This window comes from Bos mutus, chromosome 8 (genome assembly GCF_027580195.1).
Source record: "Bos mutus isolate GX-2022 chromosome 8, NWIPB_WYAK_1.1, whole genome shotgun sequence".
Taxonomy (NCBI): domain Eukaryota; kingdom Metazoa; phylum Chordata; class Mammalia; order Artiodactyla; family Bovidae; genus Bos; species Bos mutus.
Window position 1 is genome coordinate 27,382,134 of NC_091624.1, and position 27,419 is coordinate 27,409,552.

Below are 27,419 nucleotides of genomic sequence, written 5' to 3' on the forward strand. Positions count from 1 at the left end.
AGGAAGATCTGCTGGAGGAGGGCATGGCAACCCATTCCAGGAGAATCCCATGGTGAGAAGCCTAGTGGGCTACAGCGCAGAGGATCACAAAGATTTGTATACAACTGAAGCAGCATTGGAGAAGACAATGGCACCCCACTCCACTACTCTTGCCTGGAAAATCCCACGGATGGAGGAGCCTGATAGGCTGCAGTCCATGGGGTCGCTAAGAGTCGGACACGACTGAGCGACTTCCCTTTCACTTTTCACTTCATGCATTGGAGAAGGAAACGGCAACCCACTCCAGTGTTCTTGCCTGGAGAATCCCAGGGACGGGGAAGCCTGGTGGGCTGCCGTCTATGGGGTTGCACAGAGTCGGACACAACTGAAGCGACTTAGCAGCAGCAGCAGCAGCAGCAGAAGCAGCATAGCACATCCATGAGTTTAATATTCAGTTTCTCAAAATTTTCCTCTTTATTTCTAATTCTTTCTTGAGTTCATCTGCTTTTTTTTTCAGATCTTGTTTTTAACCAATCATCTCATTTCTGAATTTTTCATATTCTATTTTTTTGCTATTCTATCATAGCGTCTATAATCTTAATTTTTAAAGCTCATTTAAATATTAGACATGTCTTTATGTTGTAAGCATATATCTCTGCATTCTTTCATTATTTATAGGAATGTTATTCCAAATTTAACCCATTAATCTTTTTTCTTTTAATAATTTTATATGGGATTGTTGTTCATGTTATATGAGATGGGGCAGAACTGCTTCCCTAGCTTCATAGTTTCAGGGTGTCGTTCTCTGTGGTTTTTGAAAAGTGATGAAAAAAATAGCCCAAACAAAAAACCTCACACTTTCCGTTCCTCTCCCAACTTTCCATTCCCTCTTCCTTTGCACTCATTTCTCTCTCCTTGTCAAACAGAATCCACTTCCAGCAGCATCACCTTTGTGGGAGGCTTTCTTGGGCTAACAGCTTTGGGCTGTTAGCTTTGACTTGATAGAGGCCATATGCTGTCAGGGATACCTGTAGGGGACCTGAGATTCAGGTGTCTGCAACCTTTACTTTTTCATTAGAGTATTAAGATGTTATGTGCATTTCTCATGCTCATGAATGTATGGTGTAGTTTTCCAGTGGTTACAACATGTGTGATAGTATAACAAAATGAATGCAAGGCACATATGAGAATCCAGTTGTTTTCTCTTGTCAGAACTTAGAGATTTGCAAAAATTAAAAACAATGCCACTAACTTAAAAATATTTATATTAAGAAGTACTGAATGGGTTTATGTTAAGTGAATTATTTTAGAAAGGTGTCAATTACTAATATGTGTGTGTGTGTGTGTGTCTGATCATGTTAAATCACTTCAGTTGTGTCCAACCCTTTGTGACCCCATGCACTATAGTCCACCAGGCTCTTCTACCTATGAGATTCTTCAGGCAAGAGTACTAGAGTGGGTTGCCATGCCCTTCTCCAGGGGATCTTCCCAACCCACAGATCAAACTCTTATTGTCTCCTGCATTGGCAGGCAGGTTCTTTTCCACTAGCACCACTGGAGAAGCCATATATATATATATATATATATATATATATATAATATATATATAATTATATATAATAATATGTAAAATTATAAGTTATATAATTATTATATATTATAATTATATTATATAACCACACATTATAATTATATAATTGTTATATAATTATATATTATATAATGTATTGTATAATTATATATTGTAATATGTATTATTTATATAATAATTATATAATACATATATAAAAATCAATAAATATTATATAATAGAAATAAGCAAAAGCTGTTTGAGGAACTCACCGATGCTTAGGAGAGCAAAGTTGTCCTGAGATAAACCAGTCAGAACTGCTGCAAAGGAGCCCGTGTTTGTTGTGTGCGTTTGTGTATGTGGAAGCCCCTGTTGTATGCGTGTGCCTGTTTCAGTGACTCTACAGCTTTGCTTTCTGTTGCACAGTCTCTCAGCTGCTGAGAGTGGGATGGTGAAGTTATAAGCCTAACTGTGGCTTTGTCTCTTTCTCCTTTCAGCTCTACCAGGTTTTGCTTCATGTATTTGGAAGCTCTGATGGCTGGTGTGGACTTACTCAGAATTATGTATCCCTGGTGGGCTGATCCTTTTATCACTGTGTAATGTTTCTGTGGGGAAGGCAAAGGCAACCCACTTCAGTATTCTTGCTTGGAAATCCCCATGGACGGAGGAGCCTGGCAGGCTATGGCTCATGGGGTTGCAAAAGAGTCAGACACAATTTAGCGACTAAACAAGACACAAATGTTTCTGTAATTTTCTTTGCTCTAAAGTCTACTTTATCTAATAAACCATTCTGTTTTTAATAAATAATGAATGATATAACCTATCTATAACATTGTATTTTAATCTTTCTGGAAGGTAGGATTTATTAGTCATTTTTATCTACTAAGCCAATCTGTCTTTGGTGCATTCAGACCATCTGAATTTAGGTAATTGTTAGAATTTGTCAGCCATTTTATTATTTGTTTGTTTTCTGTATTCCTCATTCTTCTTCTCTTTCCTTTTTTTTTTTTTCTCTTTCCTGTTGTAGTTATTTGAACATAAAAAAAATCCCATCTTGATTATAGTGAGTATATTACTACAGTTTTCCTAGTGCTTACTCTAGATATATGTAACTTGGCGTAGTCTACTGGCATGGGATGTTTTATTCTCCAGGCCAGCATCCTGGAGTGGGTCGCCTTTCCCTTCTCCAGGGGATCTCCCCAACCCAGGGATCAAACCCAGGTCTCCCGCAATGCAGGCGGATTCTTTACCAGCTGAGCCACAAGGGAAACCCAAGAATACTGGAGTGTGTAGCCTATCCCTTTTCCAGCAGATCTTCCCGACCCAGGGATTGAACTGGGGTCTCCTGCATTGCAGGTGGATTCTTTACCAACAGATCTATCAGGGAAGCCTGTTGAATGAAGTGGAGAACCATTACTTCCATTATGCCCCTATACACTCCACTTCCTTGTTTTTATTTATTTAAATTAATAATAATATAATGGAGTATAGTTGCTTTACAATGTTAAGTTTCTACTGTATAGCAAAGCGAAGCTATATATATACACCTATCCCCTCTTTTTTGGGTTTTCTTTCCTTTTAGGTCACCACAAAGCACTGCATAGTTTCCTGAGCTACACAGTAGTTTTTCATTAGTTATCTATTTCATACATTGAATCAATAGTGTACATATGTTAATTCCAATCTCCCAATTCATCCCACCTTCCCCTCTTGGTGTCCAAACATTTGTTCTCTACATCTGTGTCTCTATCTCTGCTTTGCAAATAACCCAATTTTTAAACATAACTGACCCAGGTATTTTTTTCTATATACACTGACACCAGGGCTCTACTTTCCTTTCCTCTACCCTCTTCCCTTTTACGCATATTACATTTGTTGAGTCCTCTCTATGCACCAGTGTTACACCAGGAGTAGCAGTTTCATGGATGAAAAGAAATACCAACAAATCCAGCATATTACGTTTAAGTCACGTGAGACACACATACGGACTTTGTTTTTAAACTTTATCACTTCTTAAAAGGCCTGTCTCCAAACACAGTCACATTCTGAGGTACTAGAGGTTAGGATTTCAACATATGAATTTTAGGACTTAATTCAGCTCATGACACCTCCCTACCTCTGTGGTCATCGGGTAGTTAAATTTAATTACATTTAACAAAATGTTAATTAATACATAGTTTGAAGGGATCAGAGCTGAGCTTTGAAGGACACTCAGAATTAACAATAATAAAGTATTGAGAATTATTCTTCCACCATTGTATAGAAAGAATGAAGGTGTGGACTGAAGTGGGCAGCTAGGTGGCAGACAACGCAGAACTCATTTTGGGTGCTGATGGAAGGAGATGGCATGAACAAGTGGCATACAGACATGCACTAGACTTGGCTCCTGGTGGAGGGATGAATGACTGAATGATTCCTGGGTGTCCCCAGCATCAGCAGAGTGGAAGCTCCGAGGAGCACAAATCAGTTGTTGAAAGAATAGTTTTATATTAATCTCTTTCATTTGTTTTGGAACTCTGAGCATAAAGGATATCCTTAGAAAGTAACTAATCATCTAAACTTTGCTAAAATAATTTAGAAAATGTCACCTACTGGTCCCAGGAAAATTAAATTTAGTATTCAGTTAAAACTGTATAAAATGGCCCATATTTGATAATTTTTGACCTGCAGAAATGGCCATTCAGTATAGTTCAACATAATTCAATGTCTGAGTAGTCTGTTTTATTTTTAAGAGGAGAAAGAAATGAAAAGGCAATTCACTAAATCAAAACCAAGTAATATTTGCAGACTGTAATCAAATGGTTAGGTAAGTAGGAATGTATTCTAAAAATAACTTTTCTCCCAAAGAGGCAATCTGAAGAGTAAAACATCTTTTAATTTTAATCAAGAAAGGCAGGAGGCAAGAGCATAATAGCCTTCTGTTGTGATGTAAATTGCAGTGGATGTATGAAACTTTTATTTTTTCAGGGCAAAAGATTTTATGATATTAACATCTTATTGGGACATTATTTTTAGTGACTAGCTATTTTAATTGACGATTTAGAATGAAGGTTCACTACAGCTCTACTGTTGAATGGCTCCATTGTGATTACTTGTAAATCAGTTTTATTGTCAGCCAGAGCTGGGCTAATCAGAGATCAGCTCATGCTTAAAAGCATAACTAAAAAATAATCCACTGCTGTGTAACAGGATTTGTTGAATCTTTCTCCTGCCATTTTATCTGTAAATAATTTTCAACTACCTAACACTGAAAAGTGAAAGTCGCTCAATCGTATCTGACTTTGTGACCCCATGGACTATTCAGTCCATGGAATTCTCTAGGCCAGAATACTGGAGTGGGTAGCCTTTCCCTTCTCCAGGGGATCTTCCCAACCCAGGGATTGACCCAAGTCTCCCACATTGCAGGAGGATTCTTTACCAGCTGAGCCACAAGGGAAGCCCAGATATTAGGGCTTCCCTGATAGCTCAGATGGTAAAGAATCCGCCTGCAATGCAGAAGACCCCGGTTCAATTCCTGGGTTGGGAAGATCCGTTGGAGAAGGGATAGGCTACCCCCTCCAGTATTCTGGCCTGGAGAATTCCATGGACTGTATAGTCCATGGGGTTGCAAAGAGTCAGACATGACTGAGCAACTTTCACTTCAACACTGAAAAGGGCTCCTTGGGTAAGGTGTTACTCTTGGGTCACATTCATAAAAAGCACCAAAGGAAATGTGGTTCTTAATTTACTGAAAATGTATCAATGCTTAATAATTTTGAACAACAAAGATCCTATGAGTAAGCTGTCACTTTTAAACAATTCCTCAAATTATCCTCAAATTATTTGGGGGCCTTCAGATATCAAGAACTTGGGGCACACACTCTGTCTACAATATACTATCTCTGGAAACTTTTTCAGACCTCTAGAGAACAGCCAGAAATAGCACCCAAGCATATGTAAGCAACTGTCCTCCATTTAAGAGAGAAATACAGAAACTTCCTCTCTATTGAAGTATGATATATGTTTAATTTTCATGGAATCCAGAGTGATGAAAGCACATACTCTTTCTTTCTCAGATAGAACTGGGAAGTTGGTTGAAGCTATGAGAAAGTAGATCAGCATAGTGTTTCTGAGTTATACAAACAGATGAGGCAACTTTAAAATAGCAGCACTTCATCTCAAAGAGCATCAGCAAGTTCACTGAAACAGGAAAAAGAACACGAAGTGGCAAGAAATCATGCACTTTCTATATATGTATGTATGTTTGCGTGTGTGTATCACACACATATATATAATAGCAATAGAGTCAGCTCAGTCTTTTTCAGAGGACAAAAATTGTAGGATATTTCCACTGAAGTTACAGAATGCGGTGCTCTGTAATGCCATCATGGAATCTAGTGCTGAAAGAGTCTCAAGAGGGAGAACATACTTCAAAGTCAGTCAGAGGGGAATCCATTCATCAGCCAAGTATGAAAAGTACTTCACTCCTGGCCTGGTAAGAGAAGTAATCAAGAAAATGCATGTGCTCAGCCATGGTAGTTAAGTTCTGAATGTGTGCAGTTTTGGCTCTTTCCACTCTGCTGAGCTTAATTTTTGTAGGCCTGTAACTTCTTCTAGTAGGTAGACTTCTATCCTGTGGGCTACAGAGAACTCTTCACCAGTTCAAATACTGGAAGGCAGGAATCCTGCTGACCTTGAGATTTTCCTCCCATATTTCTCTTAGAATCCTCCTATCTGCCTGTCTCCATCCCTTGGTCATTCTGAACCAACAGAGTCGGGGCTGACTAGAGCCTGGCCAGCTGACTACTCAGTCTGCAACTCAGACTGCTCACTAGGAAATCCTAATCACAAAGCCAAATCTTTATCATCAGGATCTCAAGAGCACTAAGCTAAAGAAGTACAAGACAAAGATCATGTGCTTTTTTCCCCCACTTTTATTCAAATAAATACAAAACCTGTATACAACTTGATTAATCACACCATCTCTCTTTCTCGGACTGGTGCACTTAGATTTTAGACAGGCACTGCTGTGGTCACAGCATGGCTGTGCAGGATTTATTCTCTAATCTGAAATGATCATTTCAGATGCACAGGCCAAGAGCCACTTGTCAAATGAGCCATGGTGGCACCTGTCCATTTGAGATCGACAAACATAAGGATAAATATCTTTTTAGGTATAAAATACATATCTTTATAATGTACCTTTGGATAAATGTAATTGTTTTCTCCCTGTCTTTCCCAGATCAGGCACTTGAAAATGAAAAATTTCAGGAATGGGCAAACCAGTTCACTAAAATTCACTGGATTTGATTTCCTAAAAATTCAAACAGTATGGCATTTGCCACTAGAGTTAGTAAGACCAATAATGACAGACATTTTTGATGTGCTAGAGTTGATTCAGAAATGTACAAGTTGGAGAAATTTCATTTCTTGTAAATTAGTTACTGTCTCTGAAATTCTGTCTTTAAGATTAAGTAGTAGCTTTAGTTTGAAACTGGTTTAATATCACTTTTATTGGGAAAAAAAGAGAGGCTTGGCCTCTTGTGCCCCACATATTCACTTAAATATTATTTAATGGCTTTGATTACTGATAGTTTGGTTTATAAGGAACTAAATAATTTAGGCAATTACTTCCTCTTATCTAAAACCTGTAGGGTGAATGCAATCTACAATGAGTCAAATTCAATTTAAACATCTAAATTCTCACAGAAAAGCAACCAAAGATAAAGCCCTGAGGCAACTGGATCTATGAAACAGTAGACTTAGGACGTGTGGGCTGGGGCTCATGCTATCACAATGTCAGCATGAACAGAACTGCCTCTGGGGAGTGGCTGTGGCTATGGAGGCCGCCCCTGTAAGACAGTTCTGCTGGAGTCTTGCAGCTTCCTGCACTGCTTGTCACCGATCCTACTTTCTCTGTAAAGATGCTGCTCAGCTCAGCAACAGCCCAGAAGAGTGGGAATAAGGCTTGATGTGTTAAGAACTGTTCCTTCCGCCTGTGACAGCAGAGGTCAGTGAGGTTGTCAGGAAGCCTGACAAAGAGCAAGCCTATTTCCCACAGTAAAAAGTCCCAAACACTGTACTGTCAATCCTTTAACGTAAAACTAAAACACTCACAAAAATAATACATTTGAGACTCTTTGCCACATTTGTAAAAAGGAAAAACAAAAAAATCAAAAAATGTAAAAAAAATCCTTTAAAATGTTGTAACAATAGCCTTCTTATAACAAATATCTTACAGTTTAAGACACTTGGTGACTTCCTGAAGGTCACGTATCAGGGCATACACAGTAAAGTTTTACTATTAAAATTATCTATTTGGTAAACAGATAATTCCATCAATAAAGAGAAGAGCTCCATCAATAAAATAATTGTTTTGGAAAGAAGAGTCAACTTTTTCCAAAATGTCAAAAAAGAACAAGGATGTAAACACCACATTCTTAAAATATTAATACAACAATATTAATTCAGTTAAATAAATACATAAATAAAAGAAGTGGCACTGACTTTATGGCAATTTTTTAACATAAAAATGTAACTGAAGGATATTTTAAAATAAATAATTGCTCCAAACAGGAACAAGCATTTCTGAGCACAAACCGAGAGCATCTGAAATAAAGTGCTATGAAACGAAGCAGTTCCACACTTCAATTTGTTCAGCTATGAGTAGAAATGCCACCCAGATCTTCAAGTCTGAAATAGTCATGAAGGGAAAGTCAGCGTCACTAAATGCCAGGCTCAGGGTTATCTTTTGTCATTTTTCTTTTTTCTTCCAGTGTGTGCTTAAATATTTTCTTCAGGGTGTTGTAGACTATTGGTCCATTTTCAGAATCAAAATTAACCTAGTGATAAAGAAAATTTATATTCAGTATACTATAACAAGAATTCAGGATACTATAACCAGTCTTTATTCTGGGAGAAAAGAAAGGGGGTGGAGAAAAACAAAGACTTACAAACAAAATTACATACAATTTTATAAGGACACACAATACAGTTCACATATTAGTTTAAATTAAAGTAGTATATTAGAACTGCCAATTATGTCAATACTAAACTTACGAATGAAAACTAAAACAATTAAATCTAGTGCCTGGATAGATACTGTACTCCTGAAGCAAGCCAACAGTGAGTGTGATGGGGGTTTTGAATCTAGAGACTAATCATGGCTGGCCTAAGGGAAAAGTCTCCTTATTAAAACAGTGCACACCAGGTTAAGTGTTGCACTGAGGTGACCTGAATAGGAAGCCTAGCTCTCTGTAAGCAACTGTAGCCTCGGGTCATATCTAACCTTTCTGTAAAATGGAGATCACAACATCCATCTCCTTAGGATTTCCGTGAGTACAAAATAGGAAAATCTAACATGGGCATGACACATGTAAAAACCTCTCTGTAAAAGTTAATTTCCTTTCCCATTGGTGGGAAGGCACCATGGACACATATTTGGATTGCTTATCCAAGTTCACTGTATTGCAGGGTTGCAATGACATTAGGACAGAGAACCAGGGCAATCACCACACCTCCACCCTACTCCCATTGCCAAACGTGCAACTCCCAAGATCAGGACTCCTTGACCAGTGATCCCTTCCCTTCTGGAGGGAGACAGGAAGGCCGTTCCCTCCAGGGGGGCTGGGAAGGGTCTCACACAACTTGTGGACACTGGCAGAAGACATGACAGTGTTGGGTCAAACAACTTTATGACTCAAGGCAGCACATGCTCCATAATCACATGGGTTCCCTTGCCTTCCAAGCCCCCTGGGGATGATGCAGGGGGACACAAGTGGAGGCCACACAAGCAAGGAGTCTGCCTCACTGCTGAGGAATTCCCCAGTGTCTGATGAGGGAGCTGTGCCAAGGCTGCTAAGCTGTGGCCTGAAGGAAATCTCATCTATTACACTGGAAGCAGATGCTACACAGATTTCCTTCACGAGCTAGTCTGGAATAAAAGCTATCAGGGCCTCTATTCCTAAGACTGTACACAAGGGGAGAGACCCAAGAACAGTCTTCTAACATTTTTATAGACAGGTTTGGAACAACCAATATATTTAACTTTTCATTAGTATTACTGTAAAAGGTCAATAGAAGTTGTAAAGAATTTCTACTGCTTTCAGGGAGACCAGTATTAAGGACTTATTTTTAATTAAATTCAGAAATTTAACTTTATCTTAATCATTGTTTTGTCTATCCTATCTGCAAAACTTAATAATATTAGTAATGGCCTGAACTGCGTACTTTTGTTACACAGCAAACCACAACCCTCCCCACACAGCAGGTAATCTCTGGGTCTATGAAAACATAAACACAGTTGTAAAAGATCACATAATTTGGTTTTGATGTGCTAACTCTGGAAATAGTCACAAAGAGACTGACTGAGAGGATGCAAAGTGGTTAGTGCTGTAAAGCTCTAGATGAAGAAAAAAGCTCTGGATGAGGAACAAAGAAATCTGTAAGAAGGACATCACTTTGGAAAAAGTGGATGGGGAAAGAGATTGGTAAATGAGTACAAATAACAATTGCTATTAATATAAATGTTTGCCAAAGATGCTGTCATCAAAAAACAGGGTTCTTTGTTTAATGATATTTTGGTATCACATACAAGAAACACAAAAAAAATTAGCTGAGGGGAACCTTTTCTCTTGGCACGAAATCTGGCATCTTTCTTCAGTCAGGAAAGACTGCTGCAGGACAAAAGGATGTGCATGTAAAGGAAACTTTGCTTAGGATCTGCCAACCAGACACGGTACTGAACTGCCAAAGCTGCATGTTAAATTCTCAATAGGCGGTTTCTTGTTCAGACCCAAAGTAGAACTGGCTCAAGAAGAAAAGATTCTCTCCCAGGGTTAGAATTCTACTAGGCACGTGATTTTAAAATATTTCGTCAACACTTAATTGTGTCTCTCTGCATAAAAGTTCTTTGTTTCAAAGTTTTCCTTCAAAAAACCCACGGTTCAGCCTTTTCTTATATCTTTGTTAGGAAACTGGTATTTTTTAGCCAAAAGTCTGTAACTTTCATGAAATGTCAAACATATTTCCACTAAAGGGAAACGTGGCCAAAAGTTTTATTTTAGAGAAGGATGACAACCTCTGGATTCTGATTTACTAAGATTATACTGTGGTCTGAAGTGGGAAGGAGGAGTGCAACCCACCTTAGTGAAAGCTTTAATGGCGCGGGCAAGAACAGCTTCCTCCACGTCTGCAGGAATCGTCTGCAGGCTCACTATGCAATGCAACACGCAAAGAATAGTTTGTTGCTGGCCCTGTTTTGCAGAAATTGAAATCAAACAAGTTGTCTGAAAAATGCCTCAAGAAATAAACTCAAAACAACTGCTGAGCCAAGAACTGGTTTGCAATCAAGTATTCACTACCTCAAATACTAAACTATCTACCAAGGGCTCTACCAGTGTTTACTGTTACACGTTAATCTGAACAGCTTTCAGGAGATAATATCAAAGCTGGTTATTTATTACACAAAATATACTTGAATCTGTAGATAAGTGCAATTTTTAATCAAAGGCCTTCCATGCAGTGTACTGAAGATGACTCATTCTTGCTGTTTCTAGACACAGTCACTCAGTGTCTGGCACCTCAAGCAGTATGTGTACTAGACAGCTGAGTACTCAGCACTCAGTGCCTTCATCATGTCTTGCCAGTGGCAGACAATACTGAATGGGGAAGGACAGAAGAAGAAAGACCACCACAGCCCTCCAGGAACATGCTAAAGCATAAGGGGAAAGGTTCCTGAAGAATGTGTCCCCAGCTTAAACTCCTAAGGGTTGTTTCCTTTGGAGAAGCAAAGGAAAAACCCTATCACTGGAGCAATTTGCATCCAACACACCCTGTCCACTGAGTCACTAATTTTACTTCTGAAAATCTACTCCAAGGACATAATCTGAAATGCAGAAAAACATGCGATCACAAATTATCATTACAGTGATCTGTATCAAAACTCTAAATAATGTAAACACCCTGCATGTGAGGACTGGAGTGAATACTGTGGAAATAGCACGAGACAGAAAAGTACAGGACCTTGGTGCCAGAGTTTGTATCTTGCTCTGACACAGGCTGCGTGCTGTGGGCAGACTGCTTCGCATTCCCTCTTCTGAAAAGTCGGGCCCCTACCTCTCTGAGTGATGGAGATGAACAAAGGTGAAAACAGAAATTATGACCCAGCAAGGGCCTGGCCCACTGCCACCCAGTCAGTGAAAGTTAACTGCCTTCCTTATCCCTGCTCTGGATTCATCTCTGTCATTCAAGTGCTCATGGGCATCACACAACTGTGCACAAATGCCGGTGTGTATCTCTGTGTGTCTATATTAAGCAATAGTTCATAGCAGAAGTTTGGAAGCAATGAAATGTTTATACCACAGCATAGCAGATTACTCAAGGCTGATTATGAGGTAACATTGTTTCCTAAAACAAAACAAATCCTATTTATAGATGAAAATTTACTATCTCTACACGGTTAAAAATATTAAATTGTATAAAAGAATCTACAATGAAAAGTCTCTCTTGCTTTCTAGATCCACTGACTCCTATTACTATTCTCTAAAGGCAACCATTATCAGTTCCTTATTTTTCCTTCTATATTTTATATATACAAAATTATACACATAAATGTATATGTGACACACACCCTTTTTAAAGACATACAAATGAATGTATATTCCAACGCACTTCAGTTAGTCACATTATATGCTCATAGTAAATAAGTAGAAATAAACACCTGAAAATGAGAAAGTGATTAGTTATAGCATATCTCATGTTAGAGCATTATCTACCCATTTAGGTTTACATTTATGAAAAACACATGGAAAAACATCCATATTATAATTTTGAGCAAAATGAAGTATAACATTTTACGTGAAATAATTTTTACCAAGTTAACATATGTGTTGATAAGACTGAAAGAAAAAAACTTGAAAATGTTTCAATGAAAATGTTTAAAGTAGCTCTCCTGACTCATTTGATGTTGGGAAAGATTGAAGGCAGGAGAAGAAGGGGACGACAGAGGATGAGATGGCTGGATGGCATCACCGACTCAATGGACATGAGTTTGGGTGAACTCCGGGAGTTGGTAATGGACAGGGAGGCCTGGCATGCTCCAGTTCATGGGGTCACAAAGAGTCTGACACGACTGAGTGACTGAACTGAACTGAACCTGGGGTTATGGGTATTTTCCCATTTTACTTTAGTATCTTCTGAATGTTTATATTGGGGATGCATTTCTTCCCTTACCTTGGAAAATTTTAAATTAGACCTCAATATGGAGTTCTGTGTGAGTCCTCTTTTTTAATGGTTATTTTTAGTGTTTAAAACTTGTACTGAGGGCCTCAGTTAACTTCATCAAGTGTTCAACAGCTATTTTACCTTTTCTAATAAGAACAGTGCTTCCGAGGCATCTGCACATCTGTCAACCAACATGTCCATGTCCTCTTTGGTTATCACAGGCTCCTTTAGCTGCTCCACCCAAGACCACATCAAACTGCACAGGATGAAAGGATCCTTTTCGCCACATATTCTTTCCCAAGCTCCGTCTCGGGAATTTAGTTCTTTCTAAAAAGGGAAGGAGAAAGAAAAAGAAAGAGAAAGGAGAGTGGACAGGACAAGAGAGGAGGGAAAGGTACAGAGAGAGAGAGAGAGACAAAGCGAGGGAGAGGAGGGCAGGGAGGCATGCTGTGATATCTGATGAGCCCTAGGCTCTCCAGGAGAGTGAAGCCTCAGGCTCTGAGGTGGGGACTGGAACCCCTCCCAGTGGTCCCACTTTCACTCAGTACCCTGGGCTAAGACATTTGATTTCTCTAAGCCTCAGTTTCCCTTTGTGAAATTCATCCCCACCCCACTGGTGCGCTGAATAAACTGAGAGGGCTGTTAAAGCTCCTGATACTGAGAAGGCTTAGTTAACCCGAGTTCTCCATTTCATTCAGAAACCACAGAAACAATTCAAGAAGGAACCTTTCTTTTCAGGCTCCTTAGAACAAAACAAATATTTACTGCAAGGAAGTTGAATGGTAAATGAAAAAGTATAAAAGTGCCAAAAAGTTAATAAATGTGGTATATATAACCTATTTCTTTCAAATTCCTTTTTAGAATCCCATGTAAAATTTAACAAGTTCTGCATTCTGAATTTGATAGGGTAAAACAACTAGGAAATTTTGCCAATACTCCAAATGCCTGGAGATAATTTAAGGAGATTTTAAAACTTTACCTCACAGAGAGTAGGGGGGAAAGTAAGGTAACTATTTTTAATTTTGAGAGGGTTCAGATTTATGTTTTAATAAATAAAATACATGTTTGCAATAGTAATAAGCAGAATAATTACCACCATTCATTCATTCACCCAATCTAATATTCATAGAAAACTTGTAGTATGACAGGAATGATGACACAAGACTTTTCTCTGCTTCTTATAGCAACCCAGCATGGAGGTTCCCTTTACTGATGAATGTACTGGGAGGCTCATAAAAGAAGAAGTGACTTTCCCAGGAGCCCAAACTAAGAGAGCACATTCCCGACCCAGATCTGCTCTACCCCAGTCTGTGATGTTTTTCTCATGCTATCAGGATCCTCCAGCACTGGTTTCTCTTTATTTTCTCATAAATAAGCCCAAACTTTTAGTTACGCATAGTCCTTCATATCTCATAGATCATGTACATAGCAGAGTAGCTTTTATTCAATTTTATGTTATTGCACAAACGACATGACTTACAGACCCTCTTAGTAAAATGACCATTACATCATTGCTGTTTTCTGAAAATTTCCAATGGGGCTAGGAAAAACATCAGGGATGATGTAAAGTATTAAACACATGAACTGTATCCTGGCTCTGCTATATTCAGACCACATGACCTCAAGCACATCCCTTGACCTCTGAGTTTTCCCACCTGTGATACTTACTTTGTAAGTACTGAAAGATTAACAAAGAATTTGTAAATAGTATCATCTGTCTCACAGGATTACTGTGAAAATCACATGAAACAATGTGAAAGGGCCTTAGGGGTGCACAGAATTCAACTGATTTTCTTTATTACTGAAAGACCCACAATAAAATCCAGAAAGGAAAAAAGGCAAACCTATCCAAAGGATAGAGTTGTATCTACATCTAGAAAATGCTTTTGTATATATTATGTGTTCAAATAGTTTGGTCATGTGGGGCAGACCCACGATGGGGTGGTGAGCTGTCAAGCCTGAAACCGGAGGTCCTGCCGCTAGCTACTGTGGCTCAGTTAGACGGAGGAGACCTGCCCACTGAGTGGAATGCCTGTTCAGCTTGGAGTACAAAATAAAGAAAATATTTCATGTTGGAAGACAGCAATACATTTAACTACTGATTAAGCAAAACACTACAATTCTGATGAAAAAATCATGCGTGGAAGTGCTCTCCTCCTGTCAAATAGTTGTGAGTGAAGGCAGGCTCCATGCCTCCTCTTCCTCTGCGTCTGGAAGGCCTGACCTCCTGGAAAGTGTACACACCTTGCTTGATTAGTGGTAGGAGATGGAAAAGCAGCTACAAATAATTCATGGTACATTTTGGGCTAACAAGCCAATATCACTGAGCCAGGCCTCCCCAGGTCAGCCCCACATTTGGGCAGTTTACCATAACTAGGTTTATAAGGCCTGTCTTCTCTCTAATCAGCTGCTCATTCTAGGCAGAGAGCATGATTTAAGACTGCTCCCTCATGAAAGTACAACACAAAACAATGTTAAAGTTTAAAATGTCATATTCTAATTTAAGTAAAAGCCAAGAAATAGAACTCAGGGACTCAATCTCAGATAAAACCAGTGGACAAAGGGGCTCTGTGGCCACTCCCATTTGCTCTCTGGAATCTAACACCTGCCTTGTTTGGGTGGACTGGGGAGGGATTGCTGAGCAGTCAGCATTCATCACTCATCCTTCTGTCCTTACTTGATACTTGGGTTAATGAGCTTTGGGAAAGAATTGTCTCTATTTCATTTTATCTCTCAGCTCGGGGTTCTCAAAGTGTGGTTTCCTGCTAGGGCTCAGGTTAGAGATGCTTCAGGTCAGTTCCTACAGTTGTCTATCCATCTGGCCATCAGTCCCACAGGCCCAGCAAGGAAGAAGGAAACTATGGTCATCAATCACTACCACTGCCATGTTCAGTCAAGCACCCTGACGAGTGCTAAACAGTAAGTGCTTTCTTTCACAGAGACTGAAATGAACCTATACAAGAGACCTGTGTCTGTTATTTCAATGACAGCAATTTGGTATTACAGTTGAGTAACGACGTTCAAAGGTTATGTATTATACCAACATGTCTTCAAATTCCTGAAAACAAATGAACTTGGGAAAGTGTATTACTTTTGCTCTGACAAAAATATTTCCTACTCATAAATAATTGAATGAAATTCAAATACCTGCCACATTTCTACTTTCTTTTTCACTTCCTCCTTTTCTGCAATCTCATTTAAATTTGCCAGGGCTTTGGCTGCCAGTATTCTCCTTGCTTCAACACTCAACTCAGACTGTAAAGGCATATGTGCAGCAACTTCAGACAGGTATTTGCTGTTCTGAGTTTCATTCCCCAAGAACTGTGCTTTGGGACTGGACCCACAGTCCACAGGGCGGCGGCAAGTCTCACCATCCTCTGCAACAGAGCTTGGGCCACAACCACCATGACTTTCACACTCACAGTGGTACACTTTCTGTTGAGAAGAGTTTGGTCCCTTAGGAATATTTGCAAAGTTTGGTGTGACTGGTTCCCCAGGGTTGTATGAATCTGAAATTCCTGAAGAGAAGGTTCTACTTCGCTGTACTTCCTTTGGAATGCTCGTCCTATGGAAAATTGATGACCCATCATCTTTGAGTCCCTCTGGGACTCCAAATTTAGTGTGATTCCAGAAAGAAAATGTATTGCGGACCAGCGTTTCCTTATTTAAATCTAGCTGTGGAGACTGTGGGGAGTAACAACGGCTTATGTGCTTCTGCTGCCTGGGATTATGGCAAAGCAAGGCTTGGGCAGGCACCGTCCACGGAGTCCTCCCTTGCTCCAGAAGCGACTCGGCCCTTTTTAAATCTGAATCACTGTAGCTGAGCTGCCTTTTCAGATGAGCCAGGGGCTGAAGACACTCGACATTCCGCCTCTTCCAAAGAGGGTCCAACTCCTGCTCACTGGAAAGAACCACGTCCTGATTCTCAAAATCCATCACTACTGCATTAGGGGTGAAAGAGTCTGATGCATCACTATCATGTCTCAGTAACTCCTTATCCAGCTGCCTTGTGATCATCTCAGAAACAGTTTTTTCAATTTCAGCTGAGAGGCCAGGTATGTCTGCCACTTCTTCTGTCACCACTGGCCTGTTCTCAGCTAAGTCCAGCAGCAATTTGCAAACAAGGTGGATAATTTTTGGTATATGTTTCAGAAGTCGTGCCTCATATCCATGAAGCAGATGCCGCTGACGAATGAGATACTGTGCTAAGGTAACAGCATGTGCCTTGGGGTCACAGCAAGAGAATATATTGCGAAGAGGAATCAGAAACTGAGTAAATTCCCTTACACAGAGTAGCTGTCCTCGAGTTTGTATGGAATTAGGTCGCTTTGCCCGAACAAATATAATTGCTTGGTCAGCAGTCATTCTTGTTGCAAAAACTAAGTAACATGCTATTAAAACACCTAAACAGTGAAGAAATGAAGATTGGTATGAGAAAAATTTATATTTTTATTTATACTCTTTGATGATTTTAAAATTTGAATATGTATTAGGAAACCATATATATAGAGGAACATTTTAAGAACAATGATAACTTTTAAACTTTTGGTACAGGGGTTCACCTATTTACTTGTCTCTGTGGTAACCCTCCCCTTGACTTAGAACCCTTGGTTACCTCTGTACCCCAGGGCAAGCACAAGCACTGTCACAGTGAACCTGAGTAGGTGTGGAGTAAGGGAGGATGGCTGAGTGTGGAGGGCAATGACTGAATGAACTGATGACCTGGTTCATTTACCCTCATTATGCCTAACTCCAACATGGAAGGAAGCCAATACTGCTTTCCACTCTGAACAGTTCTTAAAAATTTCTATTCAATCACTCTGTACATTCTGTTTAGAACTTCCCACCCCTTTCAGCTTTGACATCAATTGGTGGCACATTCCAGACCTGCATTTTTCCCACTTGGGTATTTTTATCTTTGGTGACTATTCATTTTCACAATCTATTTTGTCTCTTGAAGTTTCTTCTTTAAGACTAAACTAATGCCTAAACTAATATATATTTTCCTCCAGACCACAGATACTTTTCTATAAGTACTTAATATTAAGGAAGACCACATTAACCGTGTAAAAACTATGTACTATCATTAATACTAAACTGAAATGAATAATAAAAAGGTGATAAATTAATTTAAATATAATAGTTAATTAACATCAAAAGGCAAATCAAAAGATATCTGTGTGATTCATGAAGTTTCTGAATCTCATTACATGTGAAAATCAGAACCTCTGAAAAATGCCTGTTTTCCTAGTATGAGGTAAGGTCCAACATATCTTTCTCACTAGGATAAGGCAGTTCTTTAGGGTAAGCATGATATATCTGCAGAACTATCACATGGAATCCCTAGAACAATGAGATCTTGGCTCAACCATGAGAGCTGACCATCTGGAGCAGAACTATGTCCCCATCTGAAGATGCTCCCCAGTAAGTGGGAAGGCCAGTGGTAAGTGCATGGGTACATTGTAAACAGAGTCAAACTCTGGTGTCTGGTTGGATTAGATGACTAAGGAAGATTCCATCCTTTTTGTGCCCTAGTTTCGGCATTGCACTGATATTCTGCTGCATTTTAAAGTAAAATCATTTATTTTTATACATAATTTAGGCACAGTTAAGACTCTATAAACAAAATCCTTGTAGCTGTGGCTTTAAATCATGGTCCTATCACTTACTAGATACAGCAAATTAACCTCCTTCAAAACTTACAGTGTTGCTAACAACTTAAAAAGATTATTGGATGAAACAATGCTTGCTATTTCCATTATTATTTTGGTTTAGGAAGATAAAATTTTAAAAAGACTTATGTATTAAAAACAAAAGTATTGACTTTTTTCCTTGAAAGAAGAAAATCAGAAAGGTCATTCAGCTAGCTATGGAAACCCACCTATTTCTCAATACGATGCAGTTTTAACTCTAAATCATTCAAAAAATACTCTCATGGATATATGGTCACTGAAACTATCTATTTAAGATATTTCAAGTATCTTTTATTGACTTGTTCCATTTGACTCCAAACCTTTGATAGGAATATGAAAACTATCCTTAAGAACTAGGAAATATTTTTCCTTATATGTTTAAATACACAGAAAGGCAATAAAACCACCCACTAGAATTTACCTGTTCGACCAAGCCCTGCATGACAATGGATAGCTACTTTTCCTTCTTGTAAGGCAAATGTCATCACCTTCACCATATCTAAGATGGTGGTAAGGGATGCTACACCATAATCCTTCCATCCAAAGTTGTAGAAATAAACTGGACAATGAGAAAGAACAAGAAGAAATCAACATGTAGGAGAAATACTTGCAAAGACATTTGAAAAAACTGACTGAAGTCATGAAAAGTATACAGCTGTAAAACATGCAGATCTCACTAGATATGTAGAACTAAAATAACAGGCTTTTCCCATTTCCAGTAAATTTACTGTTAGCATTTCTTAAAAAGCATATTCTGTGTTATTTAACTCATTTCCTGCTGAAACTCAGAAATAATTAATGAAAAGCAGGATTATAAATTAAAGTTGATAACCTATGCCAAAATTACTCTACCATGGAGGGAAAGCATGCAACCTTGTTTAAGCACTGAAACCTGTCTGACTGACTGATAAATGACATGAGGTGGTACATATAGATTTTTCTAACTAGTGGGATAAAAAGCTAGCATGAACTTCAAGTTGTAGAAGTGGCACAGGTTGATCCTTTCCAGCTTGGTGTCAATGACACATGTTCAGTGGATTCTATGCTGAAGCTCCTGTGACTCAGAGCTTCTGGACTTGTCACATACAGAATCCCCACATCCTACCCACAGGTTAGAGCTATGCGGTAGGTAAAAACACAAATAAGTCCTGGGTTCTAATCCTGTTGCTATGTTTAAGTTGTGTAATCCTGGGCAAGTCAGAACTTCCTCAGTCTGTGTGACCTCATATGTGAAGCACAACAACTATATATATATATATATATAGTTAAAAGTTCATTTATTTATTTGGCTTTGCTGGGTCTTGGTTGCAGCATGTGGGATCTACTTCCCTGACCAGGGGTGGAACCCAGGCCCCCTGCATTGGGAGCACAGTCTTAGCCACTGGACCATCAGGGAAGTCTCAGAACAACTATATTACATGAATGCTTTAAGGATTAAATGAGATGACAGGTCTGACATACTGTTTATGTTAATTATGCAGGTATTATTTCTACAAGGTCTCCTCTCAAGATCTCTCTCACAGGAAAAAAGAAATTCTGTACTTTCTTTACTTTCAACACCAATACTAAATAAGATATTTAAAGACAAAGTTATCTCATCTTCACTTTTCAGAAGCCTTACTACTATGCATGAACTTTGTTTCCATCACCTTTTTAACCTAAGAACTGAGCAGACAAAAGTCTCTGAGTTCTGTCCTTGGTAATGTATGGAGAGGAGGTTGGAAGGACTTACTGCCTGCCTCCATGAAAGCTTCAGGAAGGTATGTGAAGCCACTTTCTTGTTCCAGAGGGTTCCCACAGCTGGCATGCTCACCAGGACGCTGCAGGTTAATGATACTTTTTATGCCGTGGCTTAAAGGGAAAAGAAAAAAATTAGTCATATTGGGGAGGCAGTGTTAACAAAAAATAACCATTTTTGGTATTAATGAACATTAACTACTCTTACAACTTTGTCTTACTTGAAATAAGTTCCTCACATTTCTGTTGGTAAAATGAAAGCGCTTTTCTATTTTAAGTCAAAAGCAGTGGAAAAGAAGACATAAGCTGGCTTATTACAGTGTGTAAACATGCAACATTTACCTTCGGAACTGCTCAATGATACAGAACTTCTCCAGGACCTCAGTGGATGGGCGTGCCATGGCCAGGATATTATCAGTGACCCTACAGATGGGAGGAGGGACTGATGAAATGCACAGAACTGAGAAAGCAAGATTTCAAGCCCTTACTTTTTCTATGATTTCAGCAATACTGTAAGATAAGAATCTCCTTATACAAATCTGGCTTCAATTCTGTATTATGATTAGGACTCTAAGAAACCCTCACTTCTTAAACCCCTGGAAACAATTCCAGAACATAATGTATTTATGGGCTCCAGCAAAGTATCTTCAAGGACTTTGATGAGATTCTAGAGGACATAACAGAATGATGGAGAAACCTCAACTGGCAGCAAAATAACATCCTGGATTAGTTATCCAGAGGTTACTGACTAAATGAGGAGGGCCAGCTGGGAGGTATTTTTAGTTACATAGTTATCTGTACCTCAATTATCTAATGTGTTGAGTGAGGGTAATAATGCCTGCCTCATAGGGTTGGTGTGAGAATTCAATATGATGAGTATAAAGTCTTTTAGCATAAATTCTGGCATGTGGTTATGAATAAATGCTGAGTTATTGTAATTTAGAAAAAAAATATCACTTTGGAGTCACTCAGGCCTGGTTTCAAATGCTGGCTTTTCTATTTTCCAGCTGTGCAGCAAATTACTTAGTCTCTCTGGACTTCAATTCCTTATCAATAACATGACACTAACAATGCCTACTTAAAGGGGTTTTATGAGCATAATAATTTGAAAATGTCTAGCACTGTGACTGGCCTGTAACCAAATGGATGTTTACCGAGTGTACAAATGGATAGAGGCCCAGTAAATGGCTGTCATTCTCACTAGGGCTCTAACTTCCCTCTGTTCTGATCAGATTTCCCGCCAGTGGTCTGGTGAAAGATACCTAAGACAGACTGTCACAAGTTGTGGGTTACAAGAACCTGAGAGGAGTAACAGAGACATCAGATGAGCAGGTCAGGATTCAGAAAGATACCATCTCTCGTGCCTGGGGCAATATCTAAAAACAGGGAACCACGAAGGTTTGGGATCCCCCAAATTTAATAGCACTTAGTGTAAGATTAGGAGAGATGTAATGTGAAAGCAGCAGAAGTGAAAACAAGATAGTTTAGTCAACAATAAACCAGAAATATTAATGTGACCTTAAGCTGCATTATTATAAATATATGTGTCTGACCACATCTCAGGAGTAGTGTTTGCTTTTTTCATGACACTCTAAAAAAGTAGTGATGAAGGTAGTGACAGTGGATCCCAGACTATAACACTACACATGTACCCAACACATCCAATATGAAAAATACAGGGCTGGAGCTTAGTAAACTGGCTGACAAATACCTAATTTGTAAATGGATTCTTACTTTATAAAATGATTCACCAGCAGAGTTCTTTAAATAGTGAATTCCTCTTAGTGCATTCCAAATATGGTTTTAAATATCAGAATTTTTCAGAGGTATCACTATATCAAAAAAGGTATACTTGACAATTTGCTAGTAATAATAAAAATAGCATGATTCAATAATGAATGAATTACACTTACATACCATAAACAATGAAAGCATTTTACATCATTTACTAAACTGACAACTTATACCACCCTCTACTGAGGCAGACTGGAAGTGTATGTATTTGTATGAAAATGTACCCTTTTATACAGAATACAGGAACAAAATAAAAATGAGGCTGAAGTTCACCTGCATGAAAGTGAAAAACTACCTGTATACCTCGTAATTTCTCACATTTATAGCTGAATATTTTAATTGTTTATAGAAATCTCTGAAATTTAAAATCTATCTAGTTACCAATTCTTTAAGATACTTTACCTACAACATTCTACTTTATTAAAAAAAAAAATCCTAAAGGGTTGGTTTTATTATTTCCATTTTACAGATGAGGAAACTGTGGTTCAGAGTGCCTGTGAGTAGGCCAGATTGTCAAGAGGGGAAGCCAGGGATGGAAGGTAAGTCAGAGGTCCTTTAACTTAAAAATCCCACATTTCTTCTTCTACTGGCTACTGCCTCTGGCCATCACCTATACCTCCATTTCCTTTTCCTACTTAGCAGTAGGTGGGAGCTATCAAAGACTGACAGAATCACTTACCAGGACGAGTAGATCCCTTTAACAGCTTGTTCCTGTTCACTCCAGCGGGCTGCATTTTCATACTTGCAAGCTTTGCCACCACATGCCATAGAACAGGCCACGTGTCCAGGAATGACATGCCGCAAACGCTCTCCAACTTTTGTATATTTTGGCGTTGGACGTCCTGAATTTCCTAGAACATACGAAGAAGGGAAGATTTAAAATCCTACTCTCCAAATGGAACAGTAACAAGGGAAAGAGCTTCCAATTTCTCTCAGGATTGCATATGACAAGTTGGTGCTAAATCCCCTTCATTTTGTCAGGAATAAAACTGTTTCCCTTTCATATAAGTACACTATCCTTTACTTCAGAAAAGGCCTTTGCACACAAGAATCTCCATATGGGGTACTGGTAATGAAAAGGAAGAAACTGTTACAGCAGATCTTCTACAAAGAAATGAGTTTTACACAAGAACTACATTTTTAATGAAAAAAACATAAAACATTCAAGCATTTTTATCTATTACATGTCTACTGAATCTCTTAGCATAACAGACAATAAGTATAATGTAGAATTCTCAAAATTTTTAAAGGTATAAACACAGCATAGCTTCTTCACAATCATTATATTTAAACTCAAAGGTGTGTCAATCTTTAAGAAGAAAAGGAGCTTTACTTTTTCTCTCGGGGCAAGTTGGGTTTCTCTCAGCACAGCTGACAGAGGACATGGCCACCATCACCTGGAGAGAGGACGAGGACAGCACCTTGGCAGCAGAGCTGCGCCGCCCCTGCTGCAGCCGCAGGATAGGGTCGGAGGCAGAGTGGCGACGACCCTCAAAAAAGGAGCTGAGGAATGGCACAGCGGAGAGCCTCCGGGGTGGATCCTGCATGGTGCTGGGCTTCCAGGAGGGAAGAGCTGGAGGCGAGATGTCAGCGCCAGCCTGCTCCATGATGAAGTTACACTGAGATGTGAGCATCACTCTGCGTGATCTAACCGCTGTTCAGGATAGGCTGACTTGTTTCCATAGTGACAAACAAAGAAAGTACTGATTCCCACTCAGATCTGTACAAGCAAAATCCCTTATGAATGGATTGTGTTTTGAACAGATTGTTCAAATATAGGGAAGAATAACATGTATTTTAAATAGATTATACCTAAAATGTGACTTTTCTACTGTTTCTCAAATACCTTCAAAAAGATCTGACTGCTCAGAGAATTGTATCTAAAATATTGTAATGAATTTAGAAAAATGTCTTTATGATGCAAACACACACATTATTAAAATACCTAAATTTTGTTCTTCCGTTCATATCTATTCTCTGAACATTTTGAAAAATATTCTCTTTCTACTCCTCTCTGGAAAAGGGCAGATAAAAAGTTAATTATAATAAAGTGGGACATATTAGATATCTCTAACATTATTAAAACATAATTTTTCAAAACCAAAAATCCCTCTATTTTTTGTTTAGTTGCTATATCATATCTGACTCTTTCACAGTCTCATGAACTATACCCTGCCAGGCTCCTCTGTGCATGGGATTTCCCAGGCAAGAATACTGGAGTGCACTGCCATTTCCTTCTCCAGGGAATCTTCCTGACCCAGGGACTGAACTCACATCTCCTGCACTGAAGGTAGACCCTTTATCAGTGGGCCACCTTGGAAGACAAAACCCTCTATTATTTTATAGAACAACTTAAGAAATGCTTGGATAGAAGAAATAAAGACATCTTGAGGGCTGGTATACTAACCAAAAGACATTTATTTTCATATTTCTATTTTCAGAATGTGAAAATCCAATTCTTGGTTATTGGATAGTTAAAGCAGTCATAACTACAGCCCTCAAAAACTCAAAAGACATGCTTTTGTGTCTTTTGTTGCTGACTAAGGGGAAAAGAGAAGCTTCTATAATGTCTTGGCAGAGACATAGGAAGAAAATCCACTAAGTATCACATTTTTTAAAGGAACTGGATGAGGGGGAGGTTGCAACTTGAGGATAAAGGATATAAAGAACACAGAAACTGTAACAACCACCCATTGTCCGCCTCCTCTCTTGTTAATGTCAAACTGCAACACCCTCACCCCACCCCCTTGTCTTTTTCTCTTTCTGTTTCTCCAAATGGTATTCTGGCCATGTGCAGATGGAAACAAACCATTATCAGAGATAGGGCTCTTTGCTTTGTTATGTTCTATTTTAATAATTAATAATGCTTTAAAACTTGCTCTTTTTAAAACACACCCCCATTTCTCCAAATGGATATGTTTTGTCAAATAAGATACAGCAGCTCAATTTGGTGTCTAAATTCAAGTGTAGCACCCTGCCCCTATCATTTTGTAAACAGCAATGAAAAATAATTTCTTCTAATGTAGTCTATTCAGAAGGCACAGCTTCCACAGTTTGAAAGGAAAGGAAAGTACAGAGGATGTGGTGACGAAGGCATGTTGGAACCTGATGTCAAGAAGCCCTAAATGCTCAAAATAAGGAGTCTGAGTCTGCTATTGGGGAACAGGAGTCTGACTCAAGTTTCTCAGGGTTAACACTCCCTGCAAAGACAGGGATTGAAGTCAAGGACTGAGGGCCTGCTGGGACAGTAACAGTAAGTGTGGGAGCAAGATAGTACAGGCGTGGACACTGCACTGCATGCCAAGACTTCAAGTCTAAGCGAGCAGCAGCAAGACACTTAAGTCAGTAAATACGGAGTCCATAAGGAGAAGGTGCCAGAGAAAACCCAGCAGGCAATCTCCATCTGAGATGAAATGCATGTGAGGCAGCAACTAGGAGGCCTCAACCAGTGAGCAGGAAATGCCTGATCTGTGCAGCTCTAAGGACATGAGAGTCCAAGTGACTCTGCTCTCAACAGTTCTGAAAATGAGAATGAAATTGATGAGGATAGGACTTGTCTGGACCAAGCCAAGGAAGGGAAGATTTTTGTATCATCTCAGGAATAATTGCTGTGAAATGTTAAGAACTGGGCTGGCCTCAAATAAATATGCAACCACTTAGTGGACTCAGTTACCAGACAGGGACACTGAGTTTGGGCTTTCAGTAAAGTGGAGTTGAAGGCAAACAGGAATCCAAAAGGTGACTGCAGCCCTCCCTCTCAGCATATTCTTGCCTTGCTCACTCACCTGGGGCACCCAGGGGTGCTGGGATACACTGGCACTCTCTGGTGGTGAACTGGAGTGCTCCTCACCTGTGGGCACGACAGACAGGGCAGAGGCCTCCACTTCCCCAAGACATGTCAGAACTGTCAACCTCACTATTGCATGCTCCAAACTATTCCTTGAAAAAATGCCCAATTCATAGCCAAATCCACCTTTAAAAATCAGTTATTTATGCCAAATGACATTACAATAGGGAAGAGTACCTTTCATTCCACCCCTAAACTCATCTTCCTTTCAGTATCTGTCCACAGACACATGGATTTTCTACATATTTGTAGTCATAATTGCAAATAATTTCCCCTGCTTTTTCTAAGGAGCATAGCCAACACCTTCCCATTTTGCTTTAGTCTTCTCATTTTCATTTAGTGGATGCACAAGAATTTGATGCATTATAATTTACCCAGTCATTCTTTAGTTGTTGAATATTTAGGCTATTATCAATTACATTGTTTAAAAATAAGGTATTATATATTTTCAGGATTAAAATTTTTATTTCTATTTTTTCCTTCATTAAACTAGAGATGATATGACTGGTATGCAAGGCTCATATTTTTATTTACTTGAGTCTTTACATGTTTGAACAACTAACTTTATAGAAGCAGAAAGGAGTAATATTTTTTAGCAAATCACAGGTTTTTCCTGAGGTCAGAGAGGAACACAGCATTAAAATAAAGATCAAGAGATGCTGTCTCTAATAAGCTATTTTGCCAACCTCCGTGACCTCAGAAATCCATACCTCCACATAACCATGTTTTCGTTCACAGAATGTTGCCAAAAAACAATCATGCCATGACTTTAAAGGGATTATCTTTTAATTCATGGAATAAAACATATTAGAACTTGTACCAAATTAGTACAAGTTGGTCTTTATTTTGTGTATTATTTTTAAAAAGTTATTTTATTCATTTTGTGGATCAATTTAGTTACTAATACTCACATTTTTTGTTTCACACCTCTGTAAGACTTTGTATTACATCCAAAAACCAATTAAAAATTTTAAATTGGGATGAATCATATAGATTGCTAATGATGAATTGTTCAGACTAACATTTTAATATTTAAATTATCAATAGGAAAAAGTGAAGCCTTTTCTTTAAATCAAAGGAGCAACAAGACTACTTAATTTCTAATATTTTTCATGTTTTATATAAAATGGAAGTGTTTTAGAGCAAGAGCAATTTTATGAAGGGCCATATTTTCAATAGACACCTAAAAGCTAAAGAAACTTTTTTCTGACAGCCACAGAGATAGGCTGTTGTTGTTCTTGTTCAGCTGCTCAGTCATGTCCGACTCTTTCCAACCCCACAGACTGCAGCACGCCAAGCTTCTACGTCCTTCACCATCTCCTGGAGCTTGCTCAAACACATGTCCATAGAGTCTCATGTCCATTTAGTCACGTGTCTATGTAGTCTCAGTCCTAAGTCAATAAAGGAGTCATTTCCAGGAACTAGACTAGAACGCCGACTTTTCAGCTTCTTTTTTATTCCACTTTTTGTGACAGGAGGCTCATTTCTCACAAGGCAGTTAACTATTCAACTGTTCGACAGCTCAAGATATTTTCTACTGTTGAGTCATAATCCATTCTCTGTAAACACTGGTCTTGGTTCCCCCCTTTGAAAATGA

General features: G+C 38.8%; 1 protein-coding gene across 4 annotated transcripts in view; it reads right to left on the reverse strand.

Annotated features, from left to right (window-relative positions):
- Nucleotides 1-7,046: 7,046 nt before the first annotated feature.
- The window catches only part of PTPDC1 (protein tyrosine phosphatase domain containing 1), a 70,678-nt gene continuing 50,305 nt past the window's right edge, over nt 7,047-27,419 (reverse strand). The window contains exons 1-9 of one of the 4 annotated variants that reach the window (XM_005901844.3): nt 23,309-23,919; nt 22,655-22,826; nt 20,524-20,604; nt 20,177-20,295; nt 18,866-19,003; nt 15,899-17,154; nt 12,893-13,078; nt 10,672-10,782; nt 7,047-8,370 (exon numbers count right to left, since the gene is read on the reverse strand). In XM_005901844.3, the coding sequence (XP_005901906.2) occupies nt 8,254-8,370; nt 10,672-10,782; nt 12,893-13,078; nt 15,899-17,154; nt 18,866-19,003; nt 20,177-20,295; nt 20,524-20,604; nt 22,655-22,826; nt 23,309-23,609 (2,481 nt within the window). In that variant the 5' untranslated portion in view covers nt 23,610-23,919 and the 3' untranslated portion in view covers nt 7,047-8,253. Of the gene's footprint in view, nt 8,371-10,671; nt 10,783-12,892; nt 13,079-15,898; nt 17,155-18,865; nt 19,004-20,176; nt 20,296-20,523; nt 20,605-22,654; nt 22,827-23,308; nt 23,920-27,419 lie in introns of those variants that run through there. The other 3 variants (XM_005901845.3, XM_070375248.1, XM_070375249.1) reach the window with 3 other exon arrangements.